This window comes from Borostomias antarcticus (genome assembly GCF_949987555.1).
Source record: "Borostomias antarcticus genome assembly, chromosome: 5".
Lineage (NCBI taxonomy): Eukaryota > Metazoa > Chordata > Actinopteri > Stomiiformes > Stomiidae > Borostomias > Borostomias antarcticus.
Window position 1 is genome coordinate 4,004,589 of NC_140238.1, and position 18,936 is coordinate 4,023,524.

The 18,936-nt window shown below is 42.8% G+C and overlaps 1 protein-coding gene across 1 annotated transcript; it reads left to right on the forward strand.

Moving 5' to 3' along the window:
* Positions 1–3,542: 3,542 nt before the first annotated feature.
* LOC311309292 (KH domain-containing, RNA-binding, signal transduction-associated protein 1-like) lies at positions 3,543–14,127 on the forward strand. The gene is made up of 9 exons (XM_084438499.1): positions 3,543–3,904; positions 5,797–5,930; positions 6,674–6,790; positions 6,901–7,047; positions 7,654–7,784; positions 8,905–9,187; positions 10,046–10,113; positions 11,041–11,099; positions 13,189–14,127. The coding sequence occupies exons 1-9, from the start codon at positions 3,763–3,765 to the stop codon at positions 13,290–13,292; spliced, it is 1,185 nt and encodes a 394-aa protein (XP_084294625.1). The 5' UTR covers positions 3,543–3,762; the 3' UTR covers positions 13,293–14,127.
* Positions 14,128–18,936: the final 4,809 nt, after the last annotated feature.

Here is an 18,936-nt window from a genome sequence, read left to right on the forward strand (position 1 = left end):
TTAACAGTGAAACCTTTTGATGTGCTGTGGGCTCAATTTTTCATATTTCAAAAATCTGTGAGGATCCTTTGGTAAGGACAGTCTGTAGATACAGTATATTAATTTTGGTGTCAATTGAACAAAAAATGTGGGAGGAGATATGTTTGATAGGTTTTACAGTTTATGAAGAAATCAGAGTGATGGACTTCAAAATTCCTGCAAGGTCAAAGTGTATGAAGGTTTTGTCTCACTTGGGACTACATTCACGTGGTCGTTTTACAGTGATAGCACCTATGGCTGATTTGTTATGATTTTTTTAAGTTTTAAACTTTAGACTGTTGCTGTAGCGCCACCTTCAGGTTTATTGACCTACAATGCAGGTTGAGGACTTTGGATATAGTACTGGAGCTATGTGCAAATTTTGGTGATTTTTTGTCCATGGGAAGTTAGACTTCAGTGGAAGGAGAATAATAATAATAATATAGGCAAATACAATAGGGTTCCGGCAGCTACGCTGCCTGGCCCCTAACAACAACATTTCAGACATCTCCTGGGAGGTTCAATTGGCTGTGTGCCAATGACTCGTTGTCCTGTTGTAAGGTGAAACTTATAGTCGGAGGTCCAGAGGACTCTGGCTCAGGTTTTCAAACTATGAAAGAGACTATAGTCTCCCAGTTCCTGCCGCTGAAAAAACATTCCACCCCACCCCCACATACCCCCCTGGAACGGCTCTCTCTCTCAACCAAGGACGATGTGAGGCGAAGCCAGGACGCTATCCTGTGTAGGCTACTGGCGTATAGGCTACCACAAGATTTGGTATCGCAATAACAGAGTAGGCCTACTGGTAGCCTATTTAGGGAGTTATCCGACACACACGGTCTTTAATTTTTGTTAAGGGAATGGAAAATAGGACTAACGTCAGAATGAGATCATTAATGGAAAACACATCTTCATATAATCAGATGATATTCTGTTTCAGTTCAGTTCATGCTAGACAATTGATATGTGAACTCATCACAACTGCAGTGTGATTTTGATGCCACAGTTTCAATAAAGTGTTGAAACTTGCATCGACGGATCTGATTCTTCTTCCTTACGACCAGAAACAATAATAATTCCTCCAAGTAGGCTAATTTCAACATAATAGTAGGCACAAGTCTAGTATATCAATGGGACTTGTAATTGGTCACTTAATTGTTACACAGTTTCTGCAATCAGTTTGACACAGTTAATTCATCTGCAAAACAGACTACATTTCCTTAAATATATATATATATAAATATATATATAAGTTTTGTTCCCATGGGATCTCTCCCGTTGGTCTGAAAAAAGGGGGAAGAGAGGAGAGGAAGAAGGGTCGTGGCTAAAGTTAGAAATCAAACAGGCTCGTGCTCAATCGGGGATCGAACCCCTGATCTCCTGTATGGGAGTTGTGAGGGAAATTGTGTTCATGACATTATGTTTCATACTTAATACCTTATTCTCTATTTATATTAACAGTGTTCTAACTTCATACTAAGGGATGTTCTGTGTGAATTTTCAGTTGCCCCCTGCTCCTGGCCTGTGAGAGAGTATTGTGTGTGTTAAACAGTTCCCTGTCTCCAAGGACAGCTGGGTGCAGGGCAGATAACATGAATTGGGTATCGGGGAGTGAGTTTCATTTCTTAAAGCGGAAATGCCAATATATGGTACCATTTTCCTGTTGTTGTGGATGGGCATTTCTCATCTGAGCAAAGACACCTGTATGCTTGATTTTCAAATATCATGTGAAATACTGTGTAGAAAGGCTATCACTGTCAACTGTTCCATTGCACTTCACCTCAGATACAATCTGGTGTCTGTTCTGAATTGTCCTCTGGCCAGAGCACTGTTATTAAAGTTCCCTTCTTACTCCGAAGTTCACCGGTGTGTTTTTGAAGTTATTACCCTTTTTTAAAGAATCCACAACAGAGTCGGGCACTTTATTCACTACACTACCAAGACTTGAAAGTACGGGGTGTCATAGGGTATTTATTTTGGCCCTAGGATTATGGATTGCTAAATTAACTTTCATGTAATTACTGGTGTAATCTTACCAGTCTCAGTATGCTATTGTTGACTCTCGTTGTCTTTTATCATTGTCCTTATTCAGTTCTGCGTTGTGTTTTGATTTCAATAAAAGACGGCCCCCAATCTCACACAATACCACACAGTCCAGTGCCCCTTTGTTCTGATGTATTCCAAATGAATCTCTCCAACACAGGATTTGAGCGACAATCAAAAGCTGTTTTATTACAGAAGGTTATAGCATACAAAAGATGGTGGCATCTAGTCTAATGTTCAACTGACCTGTCTGTAATTGCTGTCTAATCCAAATAAAAGCATTGGTCTCGTTGCAACGTTCTTAAGTGGTTCGAGTGCCCCCCTCCCTCTTCACCGATAAGACTGGTCTGGACTGGTCGTTGTTTATGGCCTTGCAGCCAAGCCTACGCCGATAGCCTCGGTGCCCAGGTCTCTCTCTCTAACCACAATAATTGCTGTTTGGCACAGAATGTACCAGCCCTAAGAATGTCATCTTTATCTCATAAGTCTATGGAAGGGAGACACAGTTTCTTACACAAAACTCTGGCTGACAGCCACACTCAGGGATCAAATTAATTAGAAACAGCTAACAGGATCAGATTAAACCAACAATTCTCTGAAAACAGCCATATTCATCACTCTCATGTGAAATGTATCGCAATCTGAATGTTTTTACATGTTTGGCATGGCTTGGACATAAGCATTCCCCTGGCGCTTATTTTCACTGTTTCCACAGAGGACAATGTGCAAGTCATTCCAAACACCTAAACATATTCGGATTGCGATACTGGAGAACATACTGAGACTGGGAAGATCCTGTGCTTCCCGTCATTCATCATAGTTTTTCAACGCATTTACGTATGCCCCATTGACTTCCATTGTAGCCCAGTGAGCCTGCATAAAAACCTCAGCTAGCTCAATACTGGAATGATCAGTGAAATGATGGTCTCTGTGTTTCAGGTTCATGGTAGACAGGCCACAAATAGGGCTAAATGTCCAAAATAGCTCACTACCCCTTTAATGTGTCTATGGAGTCTGTCTACTTGATAATCTAGTCCAGATTTGACAGGTCTAAGTGGTGTGGTTTTTGATCTGGACCTGGTCTAATGTGATCTAGATGGGGAAAAAAACACCGTGAATGTCAAAACAATATCATGAATATCAAACATAATGCTGTCTTTACCGCGGTGTAGGACCAAGGTAGGAATCTGCAGGAAGGCTCTATTTACTTTCTTGGGTGACACACGGTTGTGGGGCAGACTGTAGTCTGTGTGCACTAGGGTGATGACATGATGATGCACACTCTTGTACAGTAGGTGGCGGTATGCACATTTAAGCTGTTTGCCATCCGCCATAAAACCCAAGGAAGAAGAAGAAGAAGGTGTAGGACCAAGCTAGCTCCACTAGATGGCGGGAGTGCAACAAATTGGATAAGCCGCCGTTAAAACAAGAAGGCGAAGAAGAACACACAGTACTGCCAGAAACCAAAAGAAGAAGAAGAACACACAGTAGCGCATTAGCCGCTATTTCGTTCAACAGCAGTAGCTAGTCCTCTTTGTCCACTAAAGCCTATCCTACCGGCGATAAAGAAAACTCTCTAACGTTATCTACCGGGATATTTCAATTTATTCAAAGTCTTCATTGCAGGTTGCACCTTGGTTGGAGACCCCATCTGAGAGTAACTCGCTAGCCAGCGATAACGTGTACGGGTGGACCAGAGCCATGATGAGTCCAGCAGCAGAGATGAAAGAGCCTGGTGTTAAAAAAGGCAAAATGGATGAAAGCAAGTATCTGCCCGAGCTTCTAGCAGAGAAGGACAGCCTGGACACGTCGTTCACACACGCCATGAAACTTATATCTGCAGGTAATGCTAAACGTTTGCTACCTAGCTAGTGCTAGCTGCCTTAACTATCTAGCTCCTGTTGCTGGTAGTGCTAGCACTAGCTAGGAAACGTAGTTTTAATACAATGTACAGTTACAAGATAGCTTAAATTAGGTTACCTGTGGTAAGTAATTTACGTTTCTAGTTTAACGTGAGCACTAGCTAGCTAACGTTAGTAGAAGTAGGGGAAAATTGTACTTGAAATTGTACAGCACCAAAAGACGGTGACATTTTAATTTGGTCTACTCAAGACAAGTGTGTAGCTCTGGTGGGTGACCGTCGTTGCGACTGTCGTCCTGTCGCTTAGCTATGAAAATGATTATAAACTTCGACCCTACAAGTAGGCTATTCCAAAACCTAGTGCTCATCACTTCGAAGTGAACATAGTAGGGACCACGCCCACCGCCGCCATATTGAAGGGAATTCACGAAAGTCACGACACACCCACTTGTTTACATGGTGATTTTTCAGTCATTTATTTCTAGTCATGCAACTTGTGACACACAACGCACATGCAATGGGTGGGGACAGTACACAGAATATACACAATACGACCCCTGAAGTCCACCACCATCTCCCTGGTCTTCCCCACGTTGAGCTGCAGGTGGTTCTGTGCATAACGCTTAACAAGGTCCTCCACTAGGCCTCTGCGTTCTACCTCCTGTCCTCTTAAACATCTAAGAATAGAGGAGTAGTCCCAAGAACTTATGCAGGTAGTATGTCTCAGAGTTGTAACTGAAGTTTGCTGTGTAGTGTGTGAACAGGAGACAGGACAGTCCCTTCGGGCGTCCCAGTGTGGCTGACCGCTCTCTGACACACAGCCCTGAAGCCTCACATACTGTGCTTTGCCATTTGAGTAGTCGGTAACCCAGGTCACTAGGGGCGCATTCACCTGCATTGTCCATAGCTTTTCACCCAAAAGCCAGCTCTGTCCATATGGGAGTGGGCCCTGTGTAGTAGGTAGATTATATCATCCACTGCCTGGTAGGCAACCTGCAGGGGGTCCAGATCTTTCTTCACCATGGATCTGAGGTGAGCAAGGAGAAGCCTATGCAGTGTATTCGTGACATGATGACAGTTGAGCACCCTTGGGTTTAATGCTGTTTAATGTCATCAGGTCCTGCCACCTTGCCTGTGCAGAGCTTCCTTAGCTAACTCTTCACCTCGTTTGCATGTAAACAAAGAACGAGTTGTTTACAATGAAACTCCCTTTAAGATGGGCAGTGTGGATGAGAGAGGCATGGTTGAAATTTCCAGAGATCACCAAAAGCACTAGGGTGCTTTGGGCTGTTCTGGTAATTGAATGGTAACTTGGGCTGATTATTATGGGCTGATAATTCATGTTGCTGTATGTATATGTTTGACCCAGCAGATTGGTCACATTTTCAGAAGACCTATAATACATAAACAAACCAAACATCATTAATTTGTTTTTGTGACAAAGAAGTATGTGCTCCAATCACTCGCACAGAAAAATAAGAGTTGTAGAATTTTTTTGAAACACAAGACTGCCATCACATGCATGGTCTTTACAAATGTATGTAAACTTTTGACCACAACTGCATCTAGGCAATTGTCGGGCAAGCAAGGCCAAAAAATATGGCCTAAGTGCGAGGGAACTCTTAAAAAAAATATTTGCCTGTGATTGGCTATCTAGCATTTAATCAGTGGATCTCACATTCAAAACCATCCACACAGAATCTCAAGATCTGAAGAAATCTGGACTGAATCGGATTTATTGTGAAGTTTTAGCAAGGTATATAAAGCTGTTCATTGATTAATTCTTGCCACTGATTGCGCAATAGTGTCACTACTCTCACAGACCAACTGTGCTAACATGAACACTGATATGCCTGCTCTTGTCACTTCTGCAGAGATTGAAAGAATTCAAAAAGGAGAGGTCAAGAACGAGAACGAAAAGGACAGAAAAACATACTTGGACCTTTTCACCACAAAGAACGTCAAGGTGAAGGAGCGTGTGCTCATCCCTGTCAAGCAGTACCCAAGGGTAAGTAGGGGTGCCACGATTTAGATGCAAAATCGAAAATGGATCAAAATGGGCGTTCGATTTCAATCATCGAAATCAAAAGCAGGATCGCAATTTTTTGATTCTCCCAGTATTTTTTGTCCCCACCTTGAGGAGTGAAAACGCCCACTTGTTTATATCTGATACGCTGCACCACTGCCCCATCTAGTGGCTGAAAAAAATTGAACTGAGCACCTTTAAGCACTAGATTATGCTCTTAGTCACTTGTTTTAGAAAGGAGATGCAATTGTGAGTTCTGGCAAGTAGTAGTACATTGGCTTTTCCTACGTTAAATGTAATTACTGTTAGTCGCTTTGGATAGAAACGTCAGCTAAATGACTAATGTAATGTGTTTTCGTTTGAGCCAAGTTAGTTGGGAAAGGTAGCTATTTTTGTGCTTAAGTGAGCCTATGGAGAAACCAAATGGTCATCGCCAATCCCTCTTCCTGAGTGATGGTATCGTGTGTAAACAAGTGTTACTTGCCCTGGTTTTCCCTTGTTGAAATGAGCTAACTGGTGCAGAAATTCTGTTTGGTAGCCCTCAGACAAGGATGAGACACTGCATTCATAATGTCTCTTTTCCCCAAAACAATACAAATGCTGCACCATGCAAACCAACATAATCTTATCTTGGAGCTAATACTTTCCAGAGGCATGTTATTGATGTGTATCTACATTCCAATAAAATTACGCAAACTGAATTAGAAAATCCTTTCTTCCTGTAGTACAACTTTGTAGGTAAAATCCTTGGACCCCAAGGCAGCACTGTCAAACGCCTACAGGAGGAGACAGGAGCAAGGATCTCAGTGTTTGGCAAAGGCTCCATGAGGGACAAGGCCAAGGTAAAAGTGGAGCAAGTTGCTGTCTCGATACATGGATGTCAATCTAATGACTGTTCTGCATAGGAGCCTGTAATATTAATGTGGGGTGTTTTTTTTCTTGTGACCCTTAGGAGGAAGAGCTGAGGAAAGGCGGTGAGGCCAAGTATGCTCACCTGAGCATGGAGCTGCACGTGTTCATCGAGGTGATGGCTCCTATTCCAGAGGCCTATCTGCGCATGGCTCACGCCATGGATGAGGTCAAGAAGTTCCTCATCCCTGTATGTATGCCACACAGTGTCCCCACTTAACACACAACTGAAAATCATTTAAATTAGGGCTTATCGATTGAAAAAATCATCTAATTACATGATCTAATTAAGATCTAACTAAAAGCCCCCAAATGAAGATATTTCAATTAAAATACATTATATTATTGTAGCAGACGAGTAAAGCATTGAATAGACGTTACAAAAGGTTGCTTTAGAAGTCAATATATTGTTTTATTAAATTATTTGCAATAACTTGTGTTAGGCTATCAATCAATCTATCAATCAGCAACATATTCAGCTTGCGCCAATACGTCTGGGCTTTCGAAACTATTGTGCCTCTTGATGGGGGGGTTTGTAGCTGCATTGGAGGATGGAATTTGCAACGCTTCCATTAAACCTTTGTCTTCTACCATAGCAATTGACCTGCAGTCCATAGCAATTAATTTTTTTGACTGAGTTTGCCAGTTTGAATACAATAATTTGTGTTAATTTTTGCATAATCAATTGATGTAATTAACACATTAAAATGACAGCCCTAATTTAAATGATTTTGTTTTTCTCCCAGCTGCAGTCTCTTGTCATGGGTATTTAGACCCTGTCTTTCTGTCTATGCAGGAGACCATGGAACATGAGCAGTTCATGGATCAGAACTACCTGAATGGAGCTCAGGACGGTGCAGGCAGGGGACGTGGAGGACCCCCAGGCAGGGCCAGGGGAGGACCCCCACACAACTCTGCAGGACTCAGGTAGGACCCACAGTACTGGTGAGAAGATGTCAGTCACCAGGATAAACTTTTGTTTTCCTGGGGCTTTTCAAACTGGCAAACTGGTGATCGACATCAGTCCCCCATTTTTATGCGGACTGCAGTGTGAAATCTAGTGGACCGTTGTGGACTGTGATGCATCCAGACCTGATGTGAGATCCGGATGTGGTCCATATCGGACTGATGTACATCATCACAATGGGCTGAGTCAGCGCAGGCTAACTCATCACAATATTACTGAGCTTCGTCATTATATCTGTTAAGGAGTGTTTTGGGTGAGTGGTTACTGATGCTATGCAGTTGTAATTTCCTTGTGTTGGACAGCCCAGAACGCAAGCGGCTGGCAAAAATAAACTTGCTATGTGAAAGCAAGCAGGATGTGTATCCCTCATGTGGATCAATGTGCATCCAGTCCATCCGGATCCTTGTTGTCAGGCCCAAAAGTTGCTAAACAAACTATAGTCATGGCAGCAGCTCATACGCTAGCCACGGTAGCCAGCGGACCTAAATCTGGGACCTTGTATCAGCAACATTATGACAAAGCTGTGGTAGCTTGTTATCACAAGGAATGATACCTTGACAGTTTGGAGATTCATTTCGGAAGGAGTACTGGATTCTGTGAAAGGTGATAGCCATTTTCGGGCCAATAGGCTTTGGTAGGAAGGGTGTGACTTCGGTTCTCTCATTGTCACTGAAGAGTGGTGTAAATGGTAAATGGACTGCACTTATATAGCGCTTTTCCACCTTAGCGGAACTCAATGGCCTCTCATTCACCCATACGCACACCAATGGCGGCAGCTGCCATGCAAGGTGCTCACCTGCTCATTGGGAGCAATTTGGGGTTAGGTGTCTTGCTCAAGGACACTTCGACATGTGGGCAGTCGGAGCTGGGATTCGAACCACTGACCCTTCGATCATTGAACGACCCGCTCTACCAACTGAGCTACAGCCGCCCCCAGTGTACAACAGCTGGCAGTAATATGATGTTAGTGGTGTACAACAGCTAGTAGTAATATGATGTTAGTGGTGTACAACAGCTAGCAGTAATATGATGTTAGTGGTGTACAACAGCTATCAGTAACATGATGTGTGTGTCCCTCAGGGGCCGTGGGATGCCACCCCGTGGCGGGGCCCCTCGCGGAGGCACCCAGCGCGGCGGAGCTCCATGGGGAGGACCAACCAGAGGAGGGGCCTCCAGAGGAGCTCCAGCTGGCCGTGGACCCCCCATGATGGCGAGCCGAGGAAGTCCAGCTCCCCGCTCCAGACCCCCCTCGGGAGGAGCACCAAGGATGCTCCCGTCCCCAGCCCACTCCCACCAGGAACACCAACATCAGCACCAACACTCTCACCCACCACCACCCAAAACTGAGGCCTACAAGGAATATGTAAGATAAGATAAGACTTTATTGATCCCCCAGGGGGAAATTTGATGTTTCAGCATTGAATTGGTTGGAAAGAAGAGAAATATTAGATACAGAGCAACACAAAACAAAACGACACTAGATAAGGGGGCGGGGTAACAGCATAAAAAAGGGATATGAGGGACTCTGTACAGTAATTGTGCAGTATAGAATCGAATAAGATATACAAGTACCTGCATACATTGTCTGTATAAATAGATATAATGATACATAGGCCTGTAACTATTACATCATTGTCAAACCGTGATTTGATGACATAATAATTTAGTTGAACCGCCATTATGCATTTTTCACCACAAAAAGCTCGGACTCAACCCTCCTCTCTCTCTCTCTCTCTCTCTCTCTCTCTCTCTCTCTCTCTCTCAAATTATTGGCCTTTGTTGCAATGAACACACACTAATAGCAAGAATATAGTTCCCTGTATGTTTTTAATATTTAATAACGCCACTGCTCAAGAACCCGTCTGGCAGCTAGAAACCTCCCACCAGGGCATGCTTTGTAAGCGAGCGCACCCTCAACCCCTCCCCCACAAAAAATCACTAAAAAGGTTCATACTGTGCATTGTGATTATTTCTGAGACAATTAATTGTTCAGCAAAAATGTTAATTGTTACAGCCCAAACTAGACAATTATATAATTCTAGGGCTAGCTAAGTCTAGTCTAGGACGAGCTATGTCTGTGGGAACCTTCTCGACAATCATCGTACATCAGATTTTGTTGATTTAGCCTTCTGGACACTCATTGTACATCAGATTTTGTTGATTCTGCCATGCTCTTTTGTTAAGATGGTAATTCTGGTTTGTGTTTGTCTTATGCCCCTAGGCTCCCTATGAAGAAAGCTATGCTGAGCCTGCATATGAAGCTTATAATAGTCAGCAGCAACCACAGGCGTAAGTCAAAATCATATAGAAGTGCTCTGAAGTACGAGGGAAAAGTGTTTTGATTAGGGATGTTCCAATCTGGATTTTGGGGGCCAATACCGTTCCCAACTACTTCTCTTCTTAGAATGGTCTTACTCATATTTTTGTACCGATATGATGTCTTTGCTTGCATAGATTTAGATTAAGGTTGCCCACTATTAATCACTCATTAATTCATGAATAAGCCCTCCAAATATTCAGTATATATACTTCAATATACTGTATATCAGACCAAAGCCAAGTGAGTAGAAGAAAAGAAAAAAAGTAGAATTGTTGAAAGAAAGCTACCGGTCATACGTTTCGTTTCACACTACTTGAAGAGCAACTGGTAGTGTGCCGTGTCTTGATTTTAAACCATAGAAATATCCAAACTACAGCTATTCAGAGATTGATTGATTGATTGATTGATTGATTGAGTAATGAGCAGCAGCTTTGGAGATATTTGGGAAATATGAAAAAATGCTGTATGGAGAGATCCCTGGAGAAGACACCATTGGGATGGACATAGTTGATGTTGGACATTGTTGACATTATTCAACTTGAGATCAAGCTACGTTACATCAAACAGGCTCTGTATTCATACCCTTGTCTGCTGTGGTTAGTCACTATTTCACGCTCTGAATTGAACTGACCCACCATATAATATTTTGCTTTTAGCATCCAAGTTTGTAGTTGTATCCATGTCAAGCTAACCAGCTAGAATAGACCTAAAATGTCGTCTTTTACAATTGGCCAATTTGGGGACCAATGATCGTGTCGTTGGGAGTGAATGTCGGGCGATTTAAATCAGTGGCCGATCGAATGGAGCATCCCTGGATTTAATACTGATTTTAAGAAGTAGGAGCCTGACATTATCCTTGTGTGACTTGAGACAACCTGACTTTTTCCTCCACTCAGGGACACTGAATACTATGACTATGGACACGGGGAACCTCAGCAGACGTATAAATCATATGGTAAGATGGCAATTCAATTATTTTACTCGATTTAAGTTTCTGCTCACACTTATTTTGTCATAATTTCCTAGTTCTGTCAAATAGACCTCAAGATGCCATCATTTATTGTCTTTTATAACATCGGCAACATCCATGTGTAACCCATTTTAAGGGTTTGCCCAGGGCGGGATTCGATACCATGCTTCTTTCTACAAGCTCTCCCGCTTGTGAGTCGGACACACTAACCGTTGCACCAAGAGGGACGTCCCCCTTGGAGGGACTGTTAATGCTCCTTTAAGGAGTGCTGCATGTAGCATAATGGTGTAGCATCCATCCAGCGACCTCTGCAGGCAGTGGCTCAGGGTCCAGCACTCATAGCCATACAGGAGAACGGCCTCCATGGTGGTGTGGAAGAAATGGAGCTTGGTTTCACGCCGGAGGTTGGATTTTCACACGTTGCTCATGCAGTTTACAGCTCTACACGTGAGCACCTTCCTCACTTTGAGGTCCTGCTCTGTTGAGTGAAGACCAAGACCCAAGTCCTCAACCTCCTTCAGAGCAGTACCTTCAGCTGCCACTAGGGGCAGATGTTCCGGGGTGTTATAGGTGATGACCTCAGTTTTCTTGGCGTTCAGTCCAAGACTCAACTTGGCACATTCCTTTTCCACTCTGGTCAGGAGCTCTTGTGCTTGCCTCACGTGGTTAGATATCAGGCTAATCCAGGTCTGTTAGGACTACAGCAGGATACCTTCTCAACCTCCTAGGTGTTATAGCGAAGCCGAGATCCTCTTCCTTTCCCTGGATTGCCTGCCTCAGTGCGTAGTCCAGGACTGGACAGGACTTTATTATAAAGAGGAAGGGTGCAAGGGTGTCCCCTTGTAACACTCCCGCCAAGGTGTCAAAATCCTCGCTGTTGCCTGCCTGTGTCACAACCTTTGCCCTTGTCTTCGAATACATGGTCCCTATGACCCGTAAGTAAATTGGAGAGAACACCATAGGCCTAAAGGATTTTCATAATGACGCCTCTGTGTATTCAGTCAAATTCCTTTTTGAAATCAATAAAGCACAGCACCGCTGTCATGTTCTTTTTCACCTCCTCGGTGATCCTCCTTAGGGCCAAGATCTGACCTACTGTGGACCTCCGGTCTCGAAAGCCATTCTGGTTCTCTCAAGTGTGGGTCGATGGCACGCTGCAGCCTGTTAAGTATCATGCGGTTGTACATCTTTGCAATGATGCAGGTCAGGCGGTAGTTGTCCGGCTTTTAGAGAGAGAGAATTTAGGCACTGGGATGATGTTTGAGAGAGACAGGCTAGATACACAGTGGAGGTGAGAAATAGCTTCCAACTGCTGGACGTGGAGGAAGGTCCTAATGCATTGTACGATCGGTTTGTAGCAGCACATGTGGAGGCAACCGGGGAATATGTGCCAGAGCTTCCCCAAGGTCCAAGCATCCGGACCTGCCCAACACATGAGCCTATTTGCGGACGCTTTGAAATACGCAGTTGAGGAGACTTATCGTCAAATCGCCTAACCCTAATGTAGGCTATGGGAAACGCTGCATAAAACATGGAGGCATCCAAAGTAGATGAACAATGTAGGCTAGAAGACTCGTGTTTAGCGAAAGAGAAAGAAAAATAGGCATATTTTATTGTGCTGCCTGTGATTTTGAGTTTAAAGTTTGACATCTGTCCTCACTCCCGCGGTCGTCCCTGGGGAAAAAAGGAGGAACGAATGAATGAACAAATCCTCAAGTCTCTGGTTTGAACAGGCAAATCTGATTCGACTCACACAATTCAGAGTACAGCCTTATTTTATGTATTGATTAATTCTTGCTTGACTACATAACGGCTTCATAATTCAAAGGGTCCAGTGTTCATCGAGAGAGAGAGAAATGTACTTAGGCTAAAACGTCTAAGTTTACAATGGGGGTGATCATGTAGAATCCCTGTTCATTTTCTCTGAAAAACTAGTGGATCCAGAAATGCTTATTTGGGCGGAGTACAATGTGATGTCAGATTGAAGTACTCTATATCAAAGAATTAGTTCACCTGCTCTCTGCCATCTCCATAAATTGACTGTGGTGTGTGTGTGCTCTGTTTCTCTCCGTAGCGCAAGATGACTGGGAGGGCTCCTGGCCCACCACTGGAGGCAAAGCCCCCCCTGCGAGGCAGGCTAAAGGATCCTACAGAGAGCAACCGTACGGAAGATACTGATAGGCCTCCGGCGGAGGCTTGTCCTGGCAACTATGTCCCATAGTAACTCACTTAACTCTTAAAAGTAAATTTTCCACTTTCTTTTTGTTCATTTTTTTAATGACTTGAGAAGAGACGTTGGATGCATTGCAGTCAAATCGGGGAGCGTGCGAATGCGAGGATTTTAATTGCTTATGTTACTGTTAAATATTTGCTTCATGTTTGTAGCTGTTCAATCTAAATTCATAATTATTTTAGGAAGGCCCCAAAAAAGTTTGTTTTTGGGGTGATCATTTCAGTTCAGCCGTTTAGAGCTAGCCTGTATTTCAAAAGTATCAAGTGAGTGGGTAAAAATTTATAAAACAACACATCAGTGTCTGCAACTAGAATTAGGTTTGATGGAAAACAAAAAAACAATGGTTAAGACGATGTATATGTTCAAACAAACAAATCCCTGTAGTGCCATAAGACTCAATTTTTTTTATTTTTTTTTTATTTTTAAATTTAGCCTAGTTTTGAAAGTTTTGTTTTACAGTTGACAAGTCTGTCCTAAAATCACATTTAAATTAATTTCAATTTCACTTATTCTCTAGACACTTTTGCATTTGGCTTACACTGATAACTTTTATTGGGCTGCTTGTGCTGATCCAAAGTGATCCACTATTTGTTGTCTGAAGGATTTGGACATAGTCCTCAAAAAGCCTGTGTCAGTAAGGAACTGCAGCCAACTCAATATTATGTATATAGGCTTAGGACAGTTGTATATTGCTTTTTAAAACTGTGCCGTCTTCAAAATGCATGTGTACTTTTTCCTAAATAGGATACTAAATACATCCAAAAATGTGTTTCTGCAGTGCGTTGTATCAATAAAGCCTACATTGTCTTTTTAATGAAACCTAAGATGGTATTTTTGCTTTTGTTGTATAACTTTGATTTGACTTATGAAATATGATCACAGTCCTGAGGTTCTTAACAATACACTAAAGTCTTTAAGATACTGTATGCTTGTGAGATACTAAACTGATCCAAAATGTTTGCTCTGTTAAAGAGTATCCTCATCTCACTGTATTTAAAACTCATCTAGAAGAGACCTGTCACCCTCAAAAAATAAAGATAACATTCTTAATGAAGTAATGTATTGCCAAATACTTGTTTGACTTTTGAGAGTGATACTATAGAGTCTACTGCTTGGACATGTGTTATCTGACAACGGTCATTATATAGCCCATTTCCTCAACCTCTCCAGTGAGCCATGTATTTTTAGCTGTTTGAAATAACTGATTTTCAACAGTTTCAAATCAAGCTTGAAGGGGTCTGTCTTGGCTTTGATGCAAAGTCATGTGGGCTGGTTTTTATAAAAGAACAATATCACAAAGGAGAGGATGCTAAAAGCCTAAAGATCGTCACAAGAAGGTAAAACTAACCCTAACCCTCATTTGATTTATTTTGTCTTATGCACAAAATTATAAGAATTGTAAGTCTTTCAAAACCTGTTATCGGAAAATTCACAAATGCAAAATTTGCAATGAACAGATGCCTCAAACAAAATAGCTTTATAAAAAAAACTCAAATGGTTTTAATGCGACTCATGCTCAAATGAACACATGATTGGTCCAGTCATTTCAATTAATGAATAGCACAGTTGCAATTACCTGTTTATTTGGATTTTCTTGTTTTAATTCCAAAACCTGCTAAAATCTTACTATGGTTATCTTTAGAAAAGAAAAAAAAACTTGAGCATGACCTTTACAGTATTAGTGTTGCATGTATACGTGTGTTTCACCGGACAGGAATGTTTTCTGTAAGACTTGCTCAGGAATCTAACAACTGTATTTGCCCTCAGGTGGTAAGAGTAACAAAGGGACTCTGGGTGTGATGGAGACATGGGCTGGAAGTCCTCATGGTAAGTTAATCTCCACTAAACGGCAGAAAGCTTAGGGCAGCGTACGTACGTAAGGTCAACCATGCACTTCACCACCTAGCCACCAGAGGGCGCTGCCACAGAATTAAAACGGCCATATCCACGTGGGAAGGTCACAGAGACACACGGTTTAGACTGGCAGAAAGATCTCGATCTAACGAACACAGCAATACCAAACATCCCGCTCACACACATGTGCGTGCGCACACAGCGAAAAACAAGGCACGGGATTGAAACGGCCAGACCCTCTACATGGGGAGCTCACAGACTCTCGGTTTGGACTGGCAGAAAGGTCTTGACGTAACCAACGCAGCAATACTAAACTAGTCCCGCTAGCGCGAGCACACAGCCAAAACAAAACGTTGAGCGAAGCCAGCTCCCTGTGTGGACTGGGCTTTGAGGGGGACGGCCCTGAGTGCACCAGACCGCCCCATTCACTTGGACTTGGGCTCAGGAGCCTAAATGTTCGACAGACAGACAGACAGAGACCAGGGCATGGTGCACTAGTAAAAATAATTCATTTTATATATAAAGAACTTTTCATTGTAAGACAATCTTATTGATATGGTGACAATCATCACAAACATGAAATAATTTCTTTGCTCATTCCTGGTTCCCTGTTCATTGATATTTTATTAATGTTTCTCTTCATGTTCACAGATATGATCTACTGAAAGACGAATCTTGGCGTCTGACCGGCAGATGTTTGATGGTAATTGAACTGTTAAAGTGACTCAAAGAGCGCATTTCTGTAGAGATGTGACCATCACATCCTTTCCTCACTGACGAAACAGCGCAGGTGCTCCTCCAGGCTCTTGTCATCTCCGGCCTGGACTACTGCAACTCCCTCCTTGCCAGGGCCTGGGCGTTAGCCATTAAACCTCCTGGAGCTTGTCCAGAAAGCTGCTGGTGTTCAACCACCCCATGTTTTCCCACACAACGTATTTTGCTCCGTTCTTTAGTGTATATTCTCCTCTCGCATCCAGTTTAAAACTCTGGTACTATCCTACAGGGCAATGAAAGGAACAGCTCCCTCCTACCTCCAGGCCATGGTCACCCTCTCCCGACCACTACGCTCTGCTACCTCGGGGCGACTGGTTTCCCCGTCACTCCGAGGCCCCCGTGGTCGATCGACACGGTCACGGCTCTTCTCTGTCCTGGCCCCGCACTGGTGGAATGACCTGCCCACTGACGTCAGGACAGCAGAGTCGCTGCCCATCTTTCGTTGCAGGCTCAAAACTCATCTCTTCAAGAAGTACTACAACAATCCTCCCTCCTAAGCACTTATTGTATTGTACTGTATTTAAGATTGCTATTTTTGCACTTTGCCTTCAGCACTAGATTATGCACTTAGTCACTTGTTTTAGAAGGAAGATTCACTTGTGAGCAGTATACAGTACAGTATGTATATAGTATTACAGTATATACCATAATATTGCATTGTATTTTTGTCTTTGAAATGCTAATAAAGTTTTGTAGTATAAGACCATGTCCTATGTATTTACTTAAAGGTGCTCTGTTTGATTTACTGCACCTTTTGTTAAAAAAAAAAAAAAAATCCAATATATGCAATAAATAGGTCCATGATAGTCATAACTATCTGTACAGAAAATATAGCCAACGGTGTCGTGCCTGTGGAGCAAATGCAGAATTTCTTTTTATTATAAGCGAAGCCGGCCGGCGCTGAGCCCCACCCCCTGAACGGCACCGTATGGAGTGAAAACGCCCACTTGTTTATATCTGATAGCTGCACCACTGCCCCATCTAGTGGCTGAAAAAAATCTAACTGAGCCCCTTTAACATGTTAAAAGTTCGCTGTAAAAACACTTCAAGAACCAAAATAGTCAAAATAACAGGCTGAATACACTATCGGGGTTACAAACTCATCCTTACCAGACTCTGATTGTTTTTCACTGCCGTTGTTTTCGCGTTTGGAAATACATGGAGGTGAATGAGCCAAGACCAATTACGATGTATTTCCAAACGCGAAAACAACGGCAGTGAAAAACAATCGGAGACTGGTAAGGATGAGTTTGTAACCCCGATAGTGTATTCAGCCTGTTATTTTGACTATTTTGGTCCTTGAAGTGGTGTTTTTACAGCGAACTTTTAACATTGAAGGCAACGGGCACTTCCGCATCCGCACCCCTCATTACGTCAGACTGACCAATATGGCAGCTAAGGTGAATTGGTTTCCACTAGTGCAGCATTATGCTTTGATGTATATGGGATAAAGACAGTCCAAGATTGAATCCTTCGTGTCAGTTACACTGAATTGTTTGACGTAAAACCAACCGTCTCCATTTTGCACGTTGGTCTACATGCACTGACAATAAATATAGTTGCAAGCAGCAATAACTGGGGCCAAGCGCAACAAAAGCATCAAAGACAACAAGAAACCCGCTATACCCACATTTGAGCTATTATTATAGTACATGTTCGTTGAAAATGTCAAGGAAAATACATTGAAAGCGCGTTGGAGGAGGCTTGGCACAAAAACGTTTAAATTGACATCAAAATTGAAGCTGGCAATTTCGTGGCCAATTAGTAAGTTGTAGAGCATGCCGTGCCCTAACCTGGCTTCGCCAGACCAAATTCGCAAAAATGATCTGCAGAGTGAAATTGAATGTGAGCTTGCGAGATCAGGCTGGCGACGCCAGGCTAGCCATGCCCTACTCATACAAGAAACATGAACCCCATTTGGCCACGCGGGGGCACTACAACAATCGATTGCATTTTAGTTACTTTAACACATTTTTGCTTGATATAGCGCCACCCTGTGGCCAATCAACTCTTTCTCCGATCACTAGGCATGCCCAGGCATCACTATACACAAAAGCCGTCATGGTGGTTGGGCCTAAACAGGAAATTAGCTCTCTAGCACCCCCATTTTGTATGATTGGGACAAATAAGTCTCTAAACAAGCAAACTCCACACATCAAAGCCCGGGAGTTACTCCACCAGAGTACCTGACAAACCTGGGGAGAATATCCCCAGTGCCGACATTGTCTCTCAACGGTTCTGGGCTGTGCGAGTTGGTGAGGAACTTCATCACAGTCAGTCACAGACATTCGCATTTATAGGGCTGTTGCGGTCGAGCCAAAACATTTCAATTAAAGCAATGTTCGTTTCCCAAGTGTGACACTGCAGTGCCCTCTAGTGGATGCATTCAACCTATACTTAACCAACGCAAATGACGCATGGAAGTATGTGTTAATACATCCATGGTGTTACTTATGATACCGAAGTTCCGAGGCGTGTGTCGAGCACGTAGGGCAGGTCCTGACTAAGGATCATGGATGTATGAATAGAACACATCGAGACTCGCTTCGTAAAAAAGAAGAAAAAAAAAGCACGTGACAGATGACAAACGAGGTCTCGGTCACGTGATCGGTTTGGTTGGAGATTCGAGTGGTCGACGTAAGGAAGCGAAACCCACCTTACTTTGAAGGTTATAGTAGTTGGTTGGTTGTTGCATCGAGTTGAAAGTGTAGTAGAAGTGTTCAGGATTGTGTGTGGGGGGGGGGCATTATGAAAAGTTTTTTTTTTTTTTTTTTTTTTAAAGCACACAGCAACAGGATATTGTATTTCATGAGGGATTGAACTGAAATCGAATGGGCAATATCTATATAAATTTGTATATATCAGTATCATATGAGTCATATCAGTATCAAATATTTCAGTATCATATAGGCCTACATTCATTTAAAATAAGAGTTATAAGAGTTCACTTTTTACCCGGCT

Bases quoted from the DNA above. Each gene is read 5' to 3' on its own strand.
- LOC311309292 (XM_084438499.1), top strand. From the start codon at position 3,763: ATGATGAGTCCAGCAGCAGAGATGAAAGAGCCTGGTGTTAAAAAAGGC. The intron at 6,791-6,900 runs GTAAAAGTGGAG...TGTGACCCTTAG, and splicing joins CCATGAGGGACAAGGCCAAG to GAGGAAGAGCTGAGGAAAGG. The intron at 7,785-8,904 runs GTAGGACCCACA...TGTGTCCCTCAG, and splicing joins CACAACTCTGCAGGACTCAG to GGGCCGTGGGATGCCACCCC.